Source organism: Cervus elaphus, chromosome 23 (genome assembly GCF_910594005.1).
Source record: "Cervus elaphus chromosome 23, mCerEla1.1, whole genome shotgun sequence".
NCBI classification, from domain to species: domain Eukaryota; kingdom Metazoa; phylum Chordata; class Mammalia; order Artiodactyla; family Cervidae; genus Cervus; species Cervus elaphus.
This window is the reverse complement of record NC_057837.1, coordinates 76146036-76161658: the sequence shown is the minus strand read 5'-3', so window position 1 is coordinate 76161658 and position 15623 is coordinate 76146036. Positions and strand designations below refer to the sequence as shown.

The 15623-nt window shown below is 52.4% G+C and overlaps 1 protein-coding gene across 1 annotated transcript in view; it reads left to right on the top strand.

The window, feature by feature from the left end:
• The window catches only part of PREX1 (phosphatidylinositol-3,4,5-trisphosphate dependent Rac exchange factor 1), a 176392-nt gene that overhangs the window by 121230 nt on the left and 39539 nt on the right, over window positions 1-15623 (top strand). The window contains exons 8-14 of the mRNA XM_043884896.1: window positions 1881-1999; window positions 2598-2747; window positions 3139-3286; window positions 9343-9443; window positions 9874-9977; window positions 10124-10173; window positions 12277-12352. Coding sequence (XP_043740831.1) covers window positions 1881-1999; window positions 2598-2747; window positions 3139-3286; window positions 9343-9443; window positions 9874-9977; window positions 10124-10173; window positions 12277-12352 — 748 coding nt within the window. The remainder of the gene's footprint in view (window positions 1-1880; window positions 2000-2597; window positions 2748-3138; window positions 3287-9342; window positions 9444-9873; window positions 9978-10123; window positions 10174-12276; window positions 12353-15623) is intronic.

Here is a 15623-nt window from a genome sequence, read left to right as displayed (position 1 = left end):
GTTTTGGTGTAAAATCAGACAGATTAATGGAGTGCAGTAGTGAGTCCAGAAATAGACCTCCGTGAAAGCAGTCATTTAAATTTCAACACAAGTACCAGTGCGGTTCAGTATATGGTGCTGGATCAGTTTGATATCCAGCGGGAAAAAGATGAGTCTTGATCCTTCATACGATATACAAAAGTCAACTTCAGGTGGATCATTGATTTAAATGTGAACAATAAAACAATAAAGCTTCTAGAAGAAGGCATAGGAGTCTGTCTTCATGATCTGGGGGTTAAGCAAAGATTTTTTAAATTGTACAGAAAGTATAAAGGAAAAAGAGATTTATCAGACTACATTAAAATTAAGAACTTTTGTTCCTTGAAAGACAACAAGAAGAGAATAAAAAACCAGGCCTCAGAGGAGGAGAAGATCTTTGCTATCACTTTGCAATCCTATCCATAATATATAGGCCAACTTTGGCCTTCTGCCTATTTTTATAAATAAAGTTTTATTGGCAAATAGCCATGCCCATTCATTTTTGTGTTGTCTGTGGACCCACTCATGCCTCAAGGGCTGAGTTCAGTAGTTGTAACAGAGACCATATGGCCCACCCAGTTGAAAATATTTACACGCTGGTTCCTTTTCAGAAGAAAATCTGCTGAGCCCTGTTATAAATCATTGAGAAAAAGACAGCCCAACAGAAAAATGGTCAAGGGACAGTCATTTCACAAATGGAAGACACCAGATGGCCAGTAAACATGAAAAAGTGCTCAGCCTCATTATTCACCAGGGAAATACAGATGAAATCTTTATTCAGACACTCCTCTCTGCCACCAGAGTGGCCAGAATGAGAAATTCAATACCAGTCATGGAGACGGTGGAGCAACTGGAATGTCTGTACGCTGCTTGGGGTGGGATAATTGTTATGGCTTGGCAGCATCTACCAAAGCCAGTTGTGGGCATTCCTTATAACTGAGAAATTCAACTCCTAGGTAGATAACCCAAAGAAACACACATGTGTGTTCTTCATAAGACACGTGCCCAGAATATAAGGCACAGCACCAAACTGAAGCCGACCCAAACGTCTATCACCATCACCCTGTGTGATCCCGTGAATGTGAAGTTCCAAAACAGCAAAGTGAATCCATGAGGTTCGCCATCAGGATAGTGGGTTAATCTTGCAGGGGGTGGGAGCCGGAAGGGGGAATGATGGAGAGCTTTGGGGGTGCCTCTTGCCCTCCCATATTGGAAGACGTAGTCTCAGAGACTACGTTTTGTTCCCTGCTGCAGACCCAGCACCTAGAATAGTGCCTGGTAGGTATTCTCTTGATCACCTGTTGAATGCATGGGTGAGTGACTGCCCTGATCCCACCTTGGTAGGCTTCCTAGAGGAAGTGCTGGCCAGATGGTTTGTCAAGTGACGGAGTAGGTGTGTGAGAATTCACCTGAGCGAGTGAATCAGTGGTAGGTAGGTAGGTGCAGATTTCTTCATGTAGAAATGGAGTTCCTTTCCATTCTGGTTTTATTTCAGGAAGTTGCTGTTTGTTAGACACCCTAAGAGCCTCTACCCATTTTCTAGCCTTAGAAGAGTGGGGTTTCTATTGCTTCTTATTGGTTTCACATCCATATCTCCTGTTGGCTCGAAAGTAGCTCTGGGAGGTCAGCAAGGTTATTAGCCCATTTTCCAGATGAGGACACTGTGGCTGAGAGTGGAAAAGTGACTTGCTCAAGTCACCCCAGCACCAGCCAAAATGCCACGCTTCAGAGCCAGTTCCTGCTCTGCTCCTGTCCCCGGGTGTCCTTCTGTGTGACCGTCCTGCTCCCGTTCACCCTGTTGAAGACGACTGAGGCCCGGGGAGGGGACAGGGAGGGGACGCTGACTTCCCGCTGCCTTTCAGGGTCACGGGGGGCAAGAAATCCACCAAGAGGACCAAATCCATCAACGGCTCCTTGTACATCTTCCGGGGTCGAATCAACACTGAGGTCATGGAGGTGGAGAACGTGGAGGACGGGACAGGTAGGCCCCCCCATGCTGCGTGGGCTTCTCACTGTGGTGGCTCCGCTTCTTGCGGAGCACGGGCTTCAGGAGTTGCAGCTTATGGGCTCAGTAGTACTGATCCTGGAGCACAGGATCAGTAGTTACAGCACACACCAGCTTAGGTGCCCCATGGCATGTGAAATCTTCCCAGACCAGGGATCCAAACCAGGTCCCCTACATTGACAGCCGGGTTCTTAACCCCTGGACCATCAGGGAAGCCCCTGCACTAGGGTTTTAAGCAACCTAAAGTGCACGAAGGAGATGGGCAAGCAGGCAGGGAATCACCAGGTGTCTCTCATGGAGTCGTTCCTGCATGAAGCCCCTATAATTGAGAGCTTGGGAGACTTCTTTACGGGCAGGTCTTCCTTGTCTACCAGGGAAGAGATAGGAGAGGGAGCATTTGAAGGGTGGTAAGTTTAGCCGCCAAACCCGGTCCCATTGTTGTGCCCACCACCCTGTCTCTCTGGAGCAGGCAGGGCTGGTCCCACGACCTCACTCGTAAGCACATAATGATGAATGTTGAGTTCTATGGCTGAATCCTTGTTGACCTCCTCTCTTTGCCTCCTGCCCCCGCTAGCGGATTATCACAGCAATGGCTACACCGTCACCAACGGCTGGAAGATCCACAACACGGCCAAGAACAAGTGGTTTGTCTGCATGGCCAAGACGGCGGAGGAGAAGCAAAAGTGGTTGGACGCCATCATCCGCGAGCGGGAGCAGCGCGAGAGTGCGTGGCCGGGGGCTTTCCTGGATCCGGGAGTGTATATGGCTTCCCCCAGTCTGATCCCTCCTGTCGAGTGACAGCTGTGTCTGGGGACAGAGCTGTGTCTCTCCTTTCCAGAGAGATCGGGGCCACCTACCAAAAAGCAGGTCTTTGAAGGGGTAGGAGCTCTGCGACTGTGATAACCTGGTGGGAGCTCAGCTTATCTGGCTTAGCCCACTAGACAGATGGGAAGACTGAGGGCTAATGGAGGAGACTTGCCCAAGGTCATGCCAGTATGGTTGGTCGTCCTGGGACTCTTGGTGGCAGTGGGGGTCAGCTGGAGACAGGCTTTCGGGATCCGCAGGCCTGTCCCCACTGCTCCCAGTGCCTGGCGCTGACCGTGTCTCCTCCGTAGGCCTGAAGCTGGGCATGGAGCGCGACGCCTACGTCATGATCGCGGAGAAGGGGGAGAAGCTGTACCACATGATGATGAACAAGAAGGTGAACCTCATCAAGGACCGTCGGAGAAAACTGAGCACCGTCCCCAAGTGCTTCCTTGGCAAGTGAGTGCCTCCACCCTGCCCTCCCCTGGGTCCTGGGCCTCGGCTGGAGGTGGGCAGACCATCTACACTCACCTGGCTTTTCCCAGCTCTGCCCCTTCCCTCAGGAGCCCCCCTGGGTAGAGCCACTAAAGCACCCTAAATGCTTATGGAACAGCCCTTGAAGGTCAGGCACAGTGAGGTCCCCATATCAGGTCTTTCAAATGTTTTTGACCACGGCTCAGTGCAAAATGTAATGCTGATATTGTGACCGGGTACACACATACAACCCATTAATTGTATGATTGAAGCCAAAGTTTCACATTTACTGTACTTGATACACCCTGCAAATATTTGTGTCTATTCTGTTCTACTTATTTCTCCATTTCAAAAATACTGCTGAGTGAGACTTCCACAGACTCCGAGAGGGTTGCCCACCATGGGTTGAAAAACGCTGCTCTTGAATTTAAGCAAAGAGAAGCCCCTGTAGCTATGTTAAGCAAAGAGGTATTTAATGCAGAGAGTTGATTTCAAAGGTTTTGGAAGGGCCGGAAGAGCAAATGTAGACCTTTGAATTAGTCTGTTCAGATGCCCTAACAAAGTCCCAGAGTCTGGGCAGCTGAAACAACAGAGATGTATTTTCTCACGGTTTTAGAGGCGGGAAGTCTGAGATCGAGGTGTTGGCTGGGTGGGTGTCTGGTAAGACCTCCCTTCCGGAGATACATAAGGGGAGGCAGTTCTCCTATGGCTTTCAGTAGTTGGGGCCTCCAATTTCCCTGTTTGGGAACTACATTATTTCCTAATAATAAAATGTTATTGCCCCTGCTGCTATTTTATAACCGAGGACCAAAGAGCCAGAATGCAGGTGAGTCGGGGTTGGATCCTAAACCCAGGTTTAAATCTCATTCACCTGGGGGAGCAGGCTGGGGATTGGGAGAAGCGGAAGAAGAATTGCAGTCCCTGTAAAACCATCCAGTTGTTCCCAGGCCCTGCTGTGTGTTAGACCTGGTGGTCACGCTCTGGAGAGGGTGGGAGAATGCCTGGGGCCCCACAAAGCTTGTGGGGAGAGAAGCTTGCCTGTGAAGCTGGGGTTCTGTTTAGAATTCATTAACTTATATCCCACTTGCATCCCCAAAGCTTTTGGGGAGGCCTGGGATAAAAGCCGCTGGAATTATTCTGTTATCATAGACCAGGGGAGAGGTGACTGGGTCTAGGGTGGTCACCGTGGAGATGGGGGTGAGTGTTACATTCTGGGTCATCTTGAAGGTGATGGCATTTGCTGACGGGGCGAGGGAGGAAGGAATTAAGGATTTTGAGTACCTGGAAAGGCGGATGGCTGCTTGCTGAGAAGTTGTGGGGGAGACGCAGGGAGGTTTCAGGGGGTGGGGTACAGCCCAGGGGATGTTTGGATGCTCATATATAGACCGGGCCCCAGATGGAGATGTCGACTTGCTAGGGGGATATGAAATCTTTACTCAGGGAGAAGAGTCTGAGTTAGAGATCTAAGTGCAGGGCATGTGGGCATTTAGATGGTCTCCAAAGTCATGAAACTGAATGAAATCTGCAAGACGATGAGTAGAAAGAGGGCCGGAAAGAAATGAGCTAGGGATGGACTGGGCCCTGGGGGTGAGGAGCAACTATCAAAGGAGACAGAGGAAGCTGGCAGAGAGGTGGGAGGCACGCGGGTGAGCGCGGTGACCTGGAAGCCAGGTGGGGAAAGGGGCGGAGACTTGGAGACTTGGAACCCCGGTTTGGACATGTTAATAAGGTTGAGACACCCCGTAGACATTTGCATGTTGAAAGATATTGAAAGGTTGTTGGATGGGCAGTTGGAGACAGAGTGTGAAGCTGGGGAAGGGGGTGGGGTAGGGGTGTTGGCCTGGCAGCAGCCAGGGGGCCTTAAGGGTCATCGAGACCCTGAGAGGTGGCAGCAATGCCTTTGAGTCGGGATCTGTTCTCAGGTCAGTGACCTGGCTCCACGTTCCCTGGGAGGCTCTGTGGAGGGGCGAGTGTGGGCCCCAGACCTGCGGGAAGCCGGGAAGGGGCAGCCTGGTTGGTCTCCATCAGCTAATCTCCTAATCCCTGGGCAAGAAAGGAGGTTTTTCTCTTAGGAGAGGTGTGCTTCCGGCCCCCCAGGGTCAGAGGCCCTCCCCGCCCCTTGACAAACCCTTCGGAGAGCTTAGTCCAGCCGGACGGGATAACTGGTCTGTGATTAGAGCTTCAGCAGTGTTCTGTCTCCTCAGGAAGGATTAGGGAGATTTCTTTCATTGCCCATTTGAAACAGGGCCAGGACTAAAGCTTGTTTATCATCGTGCTAATGGAACTCACCTCCCTGGAGGCTTTGCTCTGCCCCCAGTCCGGGGCTGCGGTCGGTCCTCTTTCTTCTCGGCTGGGACCCAGGTCCTCTCAGGTGGAAGGAACCAGCGGCCCTAGGGACATGGTCAGGCGGCCCCTCTCTGCTCCGGGTGCGGCCACGCGGCCATGCCTTTTCATCTTCATGTGACACTGTGAGGCAGTTGACTGCCATTATCAGTGCACGATTGTTGTTAGTTGCTAAGGCATGTCCAGTTCTTTTACGATCTCATGCACTGTAGCCTGCCAGGCTCCTCTGTCCATGGGATTTCCCAGGTAGGAATACTGGAGTGGGTTGCCATTTCCTTCTCCAGGGGATCTTCTCAGCCCAGGGATCAAGATACCTGCGTCTCCTGTGTTGGCAGGTGAAGTCTTTACCCCGAGCCACCAGGGAAGCCCCGTCAATACGTAGTAGGTGATAATGATTTGCCAGGCATTGCTGCAGACAGCCCCCGGAAGCATTTCAGACCATGGAATCACAGGGGTGAACATAACCCACCCCCAAACACCAGTTCCTGCCCTCATGGAGCTCAAGGCCATGGAGGAGATGAGCAAGAGAAATGGGATTCTCGTACTGAGAGTGAGTGGACACTGGCCCTCACTCAGGGACCTTCCCGGGAAGATTGCCAGGCGTGCCTGTGTGTCCCCCATGCCCAGCCTTGGACTTGACAGACAGTAGGTGAAACCCATGTTTACTGGGTGCATGATATAGTGGGGCAGGAAGGAAGAGCGATGAAGGCTGACGCATGCTGACTCTCAGCCAGGCCCCCGTTCCGTGACTCTCCGGCTCCTGCCCACGTAGGCCGATCTGCTCCCTGCGTCCCCAGCGCCCCCCACCCTGCACCCAGTTACGTCTTTCTGGAAGACTGGATCTCGCTGCTCCTCATGCCCTGGCCCCCACCAACTGGCGGCCGGCTGGCTTCCGAACCTTTCTTCTCACTCAGAGGCTGATCCTCCTGCCTGCACGCTTCCCTGCACCCCCGTGGAGGCAGACGATGTCCCGCTGACCCAGTGCGGTTTGCAGACGCGTTTTCCATAAAACGTGGTATTCAATATCCACATTTAACATTTGGGAGATTTCACAGGAAACGCTGGATTTCTGGCTTCTCTTGAAAAGTCATAAGATGCTTTAGTCTTCCCATGTGGCCAGTTGGCCGCCCTGAGTGGCTGTGTCTTCAGAAGTGCTGGCTGGCTCAGCAGAGTTTCCACCTGGCCCTTTTTACTCATTTACGAGAGGTCAGGGTCCCTGCATTAGAGGTGAATGGTGTCTGGTTTTGAACGCTGGACCCCAGCTCAAGATTCAGTGTGATTTGAAAATTACTGACAAAATCCAGAGGGTCCCTGAATGGACCACTTGCAGATGGACCCTTTGGAGGCCCAGAGAGGGACAGCGATTTGCCCAAATCTGCCCAGCAAATTGGTCCTCAAAAAAGCTCGAGACTCAACTGTGGGCAGAAAGCTGGGTCTCGGCTCCTCTGTCTTCTGGGCTGCCTTTTTCTGCGCTAGCAGCTGCTGCAGGGGGCTTCCTGTCTCTCCCCCACCCTGGCCGCAGGGCTGCCGGTCCGGGCAGAGGTGGCCCCTGAGGGGACAGCTGGTGGGCAGCTGGCAGCCGACTCTCAGCTTCCAAGAGTGGGCACTCCACATCTGTTTGCCTCCCCCAGCTGCCGGCAGCTTTCTTTCTGCCACTGATTTTGGGGACTTGGGGAATAGGGCTGGGGGCGGACAGGACCCAGAACCATCTCTTACCCACTCGGGGCTCCCGCTCTGCAGAATAGATCTGTTTCGTCTACGCCCGCCTTGGCCTGCGCTGGGGCTCCCTGAGTGCCTCGGCACACCCCACTACCTACACATAAGGCAGGTCTTTGCTCCGCCAAACGCTGGAAAGCTAAAAATAGCCCTGCTCCCCGCTGGCCCTGTAATTGGAGGCGGAACAGCTGGTTTCGATAAGCTCCGTGCTCTGGCCAACTGCCACCCACTTTCATTGAGTACAGATTGCCTTGCGTCCCCAGCTCTCCCCTCTCCTGCTGACTTCCACTGGGCTGAGCTCTGCGTGGAGCCCCGAACACTCCCCCGAGAGCTGGGACCTGGGGTCTGGGCTGAGCCCCTGCCCCGCTGGGTAGTCACGTTGGATTTGCCTCATTTCCTCTGGGCCTGTGAGCACATCTTTCTTGCTGAGGCCTTCCTGCTTCCCCCAGAATGTCCCTTCTTGTTGAATGGCTCATTCCTTCGGTTGTTCATGAGGTTACTCTGCCCTGCTGTGCTTGGGCCCCTCTTCCAGGTGCCGGGGACGTAGAGCTGTGACTTAGACAACAGGTCTCCATCTGCATGGAGACGACATTCTGGTTCTGGGAGACGGCTGATAAACGCATCCACAAATCTGTAAAGGGTACAACTCTAGCAATGAGTGATAAAAAAGAAGTATAACTGAAAGATGGGATGGTTTGTGTGGGGGTTGGGTGTTTTGATGAGGTGGTTGGGGAAGACTTCTTCAAGGAGGTGATGTTTGAGCTGAGACCTAAAGATGAAAGAGAAGGGCTATGTGAAGAGCTGGGGAAGGGTGTGTCTTGGCAGCGGGAACAGCAAGTGCAAAGGCCCTAAGGCAAGCAGGAGTTTGGCATGCTTTGTAAGCGTGGAAGACGGTGGGTGTGGTAAAGCAGAATAAGTGAAAAGAACAGAGATGAGGGGACAGTTCACGCAGGGCCTTGTCATCATGTGGGCAGAATTTGCATGTTTTTTTGAGAGTAACTAGGCAGCTCATTGGAGGGTTTTCAGTGGGAGAATGACATGATTTGGTCATAATTATCTCTCCTGACTCTCTACAATCATCTTTCTGGGTCCTTATTTCTTCCCGCTTATTGATTTCTTCATTCCTTCTGTCTGTTCACCCATCCAGCCATCATCCATCTCCCACCTGCCCGCCCCGCCACCATCTACCGTAGTTTTTCCACTTACTCATCCATCCATTCATGCTCCCCTCCACCCACCTACCCACTAAGCTCCCCAGCCACTTAGTCATTTATCTGTTGAATCATCTGGTTACCTACTCACTTTTCATTCATTTATCCACTCATGTATCTATCCTTTCATTCCTCCACCCATCCTTCCTCCCATCCTTCATCCAACCATCCATCCATCTATCCATCCTTCCATCCATCCATCCATCTTCTCTTGCATCCATCCATCCTTCCATCCATCCATCCATCTTCTCTTGCATCCATCCATCCATCCATCCATCCATTCATCCATCCTCCCTTGCATCCATCCATCCTTCCATCCATCCATCCAGTTAGCCTGAGGCAGGGCCTGGGGTCTGCTTGCACCCACCTCTCTGCCATTGGTCTTGAGGGAAAACATCCGTCCTCAGCAGGAACCTCTGCTTCCTTGTGGCTCAGCTGGTAAACAATCTGCCTACAATGTGGGAGACCTGGGTTCGATCCCTGGGTTGGGAAGATCCCCTGGAGAAGGGAAAGGCTCCCCACTCCAGTATTCCAGCCTGGAGAATTCCACGGACTGTATAGTCCCTGGGGTCGCCAAGAGTCAGACATGACGGAGCGACTTCCACGTTAACTTTCACTTTTCAGCAGGAACCCCGAGCCTGAGCTCTGCTTCCCCATAGGCAGTTCTGGCTGTCATTCCTGAGAGTGGGTGGGATCAGGCCAGTTCAGTGCTGGCAGCTATGGTCCCAGGATGGGGGTGGTCCTCTCAACTGCATCTTATGTTTCTGGCAGTGAGTTTGTTGCCTGGCTCCTAGAAATTGGTGAAATCAGCAAGACGGAAGAAGGAGTGAACCTGGGCCAAGCCTTGTTGGAGAATGGTATTATCCACCATGGTGAGTGGGTCCTGGGTCTGGGTGGCTGAGGGGTAGGCAGGTCAGACCTCAGCAGCCGTGTGCAGAACTAACCTAGGGTCCATTTCTACTCTGCTGTGCGGCCGCCTGTCTCCCGGGTGCAGAGTGGGCCCGGGGACGTGGCTGCCCTTATAAAACTGCTCACAGGGCTGGAAGATCCAGCACTCACTCGGGGCACCCACAAAGCAAGGTGGCCTCATAAAGTTACGGGCAGGGAGGAGAATTTTCTTTCTGTCCCTGCAAAAAATAGCAAGAACCATTGAAGTTTTAGTTTCCAGTTGGAGCGTGGGCAGGGGGTTTGGTGAAATTGCACTTGGCATGGAGCCTGGCTGGGTGGAGGGTGAGGATGGGGGTGTGGGTTGGGAGGGGCCGGGGGGCTGCACTCGGCCTCACCAGCCCTGGGTCCTTCCAGTCTCTGACAAGCACCAGTTTAAGAACGAGCAGGTGATGTACCGCTTCCGCTATGACGACGGCACCTACAAGGCCCGGAGCGAGCTGGAGGACATCATGTCCAAGGTGCGGACCCTCCGCCCTGACCCACTGTCTGGACCCCACTGCCCCTGCCCGCCCCCCTCTGCTCCCCACACCCTCCTATCGGCCGGGATTTGCAGGCCCCCCAGAGAATGTGGCCTGATCCCAGACTCCCCCTTTTTCTCTTTCAGGGTGTGAGGCTTTACTGCCGTCTCCATAGCCTTTACACCCCTGTGATCAAGTAAGTTACTCTCTCCAAGCTTCACCTCTGCCCCTTCTCAGCTGTATGGCCTTGGGCCAGTAACTTAACCTCTCTGGGCCTCGGTCTCCTTCTCCATCCAATGGGACTCATAACTGCACCTACCCTGTAGGTTTGTCATGAGGGTCAAGTGAGTTAATCTGTTGGGAGACACTGCAACGTGGTGGTGAAGGGTGTTAGTTCTGGGGTCAGACAGGCTGAGTTTGGATCTCAGCCTGCGAGCTGGTTAGCAGCTATTTCCCTCTGTGGAATGGGGATAATAATAGGATCCATCCCAGGGCGTTTGCACTTGCTGTCCTCTTTGCCTAGGATATTCTTTCCCTACCTATCTGCTCCCTTCCTTCCTTCAAATGTCCCCAGGTCAGAGGGGCCTTCCTGACCACCTTTCTAAAATATCACATCTGGAACATACCACCCTCCTTCCTTCATTTTGGTGTTCTTCTTGAAGCTTGTCAGTGGCTGACATACTCTATATTTATTTCTTGGTCTGTATACTGTCTTGTCTTCCCCCACTGAATTCTACACTCACCAAAGGCAGGGAATTTGCTCACCACTGTGTCCCCAAACCCTCAGCAGCACCCAAAGAGGTGCTGGCTAGTAGAACTTCCCGCACTGGTAGAAGCACTCTGTACCTGTGCTGCCCAAGACAGTGGCCACTAGTCACACGTACGTTCACGCTCTTGAGACTGAAGAGTGTAATCTGAACTCTGATGTAACACTGATTGATTGGAAAATAGCCGCATACTGGAGAGTGCTGGTCCAGGGCCAAGGAGCCCTCAGGAAATGTTTGTTGAGTGGTGGCTGAAAGGTAACTAGCTTCTTTTGCCTCTGTGCATCTGTGGAATGGGCATAAGCGTAGCTCACACCCCTGGAGTGTGACTCTGAGTGACGAGGCGTGAATCTGAGTGTGGCCCGGTACATGGTGAGGGCTGTGCAGTGCCCGTGATTTGTGGTTGTCTACTGTGAAGCTTGTGGCTGTGAATGCAGGGCCGGGGAGGGTGACGTGATCCTTACCAGCTGTAGAGGCCTCTGCCCCCTGTCCTGACAGCACTTACCACCTCTCAGGAGCGGAGAGGAAGGGTCTTCTCCCCTTGGAGGTGAGGCCCAGGGAGCCCCTTTGCGCAGGCCCAGAAGCCAGGTGGGCCGGCCCGGTCCAGCTCAGAACTCACAGGAGGGGCCCCTCCGTCCGCCCCCGGAGGAGGAAGTGGCCGGGCCGGCAGCAGGTCCCAGGTACCGCACACGTGCCCTGCCGGGCCCCCCAGCTCCCGAGAAGAGCTCCCCAAACCGGCCTTTCTCAGCCCCAACAGGGCTGGCCACAGAAACCCGTTTGCATCGGCTTCAGAAGCTGAGCAGTTGTTGTGGTTTGGCTGCAAGATCCGCACAACCCTTCCTACCACAGCTTGGCAGGAATTAGATGCTACGACAGGTCAGAGTGAAGAACCAGGACCGTCACAGACCCCTGCCCCCTGCTTGGTCCTGACTGCCCACTCCAGCCCCTGGAGAGATGTTTCCATGTCGACATAGTTTTGTTACCTTTAGACGCAAGGATGTCAACGACGAAACGAAAGAAAAAAGGGAAGAACTGAAAGTTTCTCTCGCTACTCAAGAGTAAATCAGGTCTCCGCAGGCTCAGCGTTTTTGACGTCTTGGGCGGGATCGTTCCTTGTTTGGGAGCTGTTCTGGGCAGTTTTGAGTGCTTGGCAGCATCTGATCTGTACCTGCTACATGCTGATGGTACCTCTAGTCCTCCCCCGACCCTGGTCAGATCATGACAGCCAAAAATGTCACCAGACACAGCCAAGCATTCCTTGTGGGATGGGGGGCATAGTCATTCCTGTTGGAGAACCCCAGGCTGGGGAGCTTTTCCGAAGCCTTAGAGCCGCCTGAGGATGGGGTCCTGGGTTGGGACAGACCTGCTCTAGGTGACGCTGTGAGTGAGGGGCGGGTCCGGCCGGACTCCCCGGCCTCTGACCCCTGGCTGGAGAATCTGGAAGTCCCTGGACCCCGAGCGCTTTGAGCAGGGACTTCGGGACTGTTTCCCCTCCCTCCTGCCCGATCGGCTCACGGCCGGCTTCCTCTCCACAGGGACCGCGATTACCACCTGAAGACGTATAAGTCCGTGCTGCCTGGGAGCAAGCTGGTGGACTGGCTCCTGGCCCAGGTGAGAGCTCTCCTGAGCGGGTGTGACCCGGAGCAGAGGGGCTGACCAGGATGTGGGCCTTTGAGGTTTAAAAAGCTTTAATTTTAAATTTTATTGATTGATTTGGCTGCACCGGATCTTAGCTGAGACATGCAGGGTCTTTAGTTGCAGCCTGTGAGATCTAGTTCCCGGACCAGGGATCGAACCTGGGCCCCGTGCGTTGGGAGTGTGGAGTCTTACCTACGGGACCACCTAGGAAGTCCCTAAAAATTTGTTTAAAAATTATTATTATTATTTTTCTGTCCAGCTGTCTTTTAATTTTTAAAACATTAATCTATTTTAATTGGAGGCTAATTACTTTACAATATTGTGGTGATTTTGGGCATGCATTGACATGAGTCAGCCACAGTGTATGTGTGTCCCCTCATCCTTCATCCCCCTTCCATAAAATTGTTTTTTAAATTGTGGTAAAATACACATAATATGGGCTTCCCACGTGGTGCAGTGGTAAAGAACCCGCCTGCCAATACAGGAGACTCGGGTTTGATTCCTGGCTTGGGAAGATCCCCTGGAAGAGTAAATGGCAACCTGCTCCAGTATTCCTGCCTGGGAAATCTCATGGACAGAGGAGCCTGGTGGGCTACAGCCCATGGGGTCACAAAGAGTCAGACATGACTGAGTACATCGGCAAACACATAAGATAACATTTACCATCTTAACCATTTTTAAGTGTACAGTCCAGTAGCCTTAAGTTCATTATTACACAACCATCACCACCGTCCACTTCCAGGGCTTTTTCCATCTTGCAAAACTGAAACTCTGTCCCCGTTAAACAGTAACGTCCTGTGACTCCCCGCTGCCTGGCCCCTGGCAGCCACCCTTCCGCTTTCTCTGAGTTGGCCTGCTGGGGAAACCTGTGTAAGGGGGCCAGGCAGTATTTGTGCCTCTGTGTCAGGCTTGTTTCAGTCCACATAAAGTCTTCAGGCTTCGTCCACGTTGCAGCCTGTGTCAGAATTTCCTTCCTTTTAAAGGCTGAATAATATTCTGTTGGGTGGATAGAGCACATTTTATCTGTCAGTCAAGGGACAGTGGGGTGACTGCCACCTTGAGGCTTTTTGTTTTAGACATGAGATGATCCCGGGCAAACTGGGACAAGTTGGTTCCCTCCTGGCACCAAACCGGAGCCTCCAGGTGGGGCTTGCCAGGTTATTCCTTTCACACAGGTCCCCAGTGAGCAGGGGCTGGGCAGAGTCTTGGAAAAATCTATGAGCCGCTTTTGCTGCAACTACCCCAAGGCGATTGTTCTGTTGAGGTGCTGTGAACACTCCTACCTGCCTGCCTCTCAGAGTGGGTGGCTTCTGTTCACAGCATGCTTATTCTGGGCCAGGGCCCGTCTGGGCTTTTGTGCATTGTCTCACCGAGTCCTCCACCCCATTTACAGATGGGGAACTGGGGTCCAGAGGGGCCAAGTGCCTAGTCAAGGGCACACAGCCTGGCAGCAGCAGAGCTAGAACTTGGGTGGGCCCATCTTATCCCCTCATGCCTCAGTTCTGCAGACTTTTCAGGGAGCCTGCAAGAACCTTCATTCATAGTTCATAAGAAGAATGCACTGGCTCCAAAGACAAGGAGAAGACTGTGAAATTGAAATGGATACATGTTTAAACTTTTATAGAGTGCAGCTCTATGGCAGCCTCATTAATTGTTAAGTTTCCCATTCATAGAAACTTCATTCCATTCGAAAACAATTTACTGCCTGGATTTTCTCTTGCCGAACAAATTGCTGATGATTGCCTAGAAGTCAGAGCCAACCTATGTAAAGTAAAGCCTTCTTGGCGTCAAATCACTTCAAAAGCAAGCTTAGAAAATGCCTTGAAAAAACTTTGTCAAACCCCCAAAATGTATTTAATGTAGGACATGGGTGCATTTTAAAATATGTTTGTTAGGATGCGGGGCCCCAAAACGTGGGAGGTCTTTAAATGACCTTGGATTTGAATTTATAGAGTTGCATGGCTCAGAAGCACAGAGCTGCTAGCCGTTGTAGTACACCACCCCCTCCTTAGGATCCCCTGAAGCCAGCCCAGAGCATGCGCTTTATCTAGCATGGCCTCTTGGGAGGGCTCGGGCCACTGCAGGGCTCCCAGCACAGATGGGACAGCAGCTGATTTTGGTGGAATAAGATCTTGGGGCTGTTGGGGGATGAGACTGGCAATAGACCAACCGGCGAGGAGGCAGATTCAGAACTACAGGCAGGGGAGCATGAGAACTCTCCTGAGAACGGTGTGGCCTCGGAGGAGGTAGGAAACGTGGTCAGGTTTTGGATTTTTTGAAGGTAGACCTAACAGAGTCTGCTGTTGGATGGATGGATTGTGGGCGAGGGTTGAGAGAGGAGTCTTGAAGAACTCCAGGGTCCTTGACCAAGCCGGGGAGGCTCAGGGCTGTGACCTGGAGCACTCCAGCAAGGAGGAGAACTAGCCAGAGCAACTGCGCCTGCTGGTTTCTGTTTGTGATTGATGTCAGGCGCAGTGGGGACCTGCTCTTGGCCAGTACTGTCAGATTAGCTGTGTTCCTGGCCAAGGCCCCCCGGAATAGCCCGAGTCATTGTCAGTGGGTCCTGAGAATGCCCCCACCCCCATCCCCCAGCATCCTGTTGCAGTGGAGGCAAGGGGAGGATGGGGGAGTAAAGTTTGCAGCTGACCCTCCGTCCACTTCAGCAGGCCTCCCATTGCTTGGCCTGGTCTGGGGACACAGGGAAGCTAATTGGAGTTGACATAGGATGGCTTCCATGAGATTGACCAAAAGACAGCTGGCATCTGGCTCCAGGTCACAGAAAGGGGAGGATGGTATGCGTATGGGTCTCTCTGCGTGGGAGAGGTTGGTGATGAGGATGTGACCTTGAAGACTGGTTAGGGCAAGTCTTGATTAGAGTCATCCCCACCTTGTACCTTGGCAGGAAGGTCAAAAAGAAAACATATAATTGTGTAGTTCAGGAGGGTTATTTTGCTTTGAACACCTCTTCATTTCTAACTTCTAGATCATTCTGCTCCTTGAAACAAAATGTTGGTTGAAACCTCCTTGATCAGCTAGAAATGCTTGTGGCTGCACATAATAAGAAACTTGACTTGCACAGTAAAGGCATTTTTTTTTTTGTTTTTGTTTTTGTTGATGTAACTAGACATCCAGAGCTCATGATCCTAGAGCTCAACAATGCCATTTACACCCAGGCTCTTTCCATCTTTTTGTTCTACCACCTTGCCCGCTGCCTCATTGTCATAAGACAGCTGCCACAGCTCCA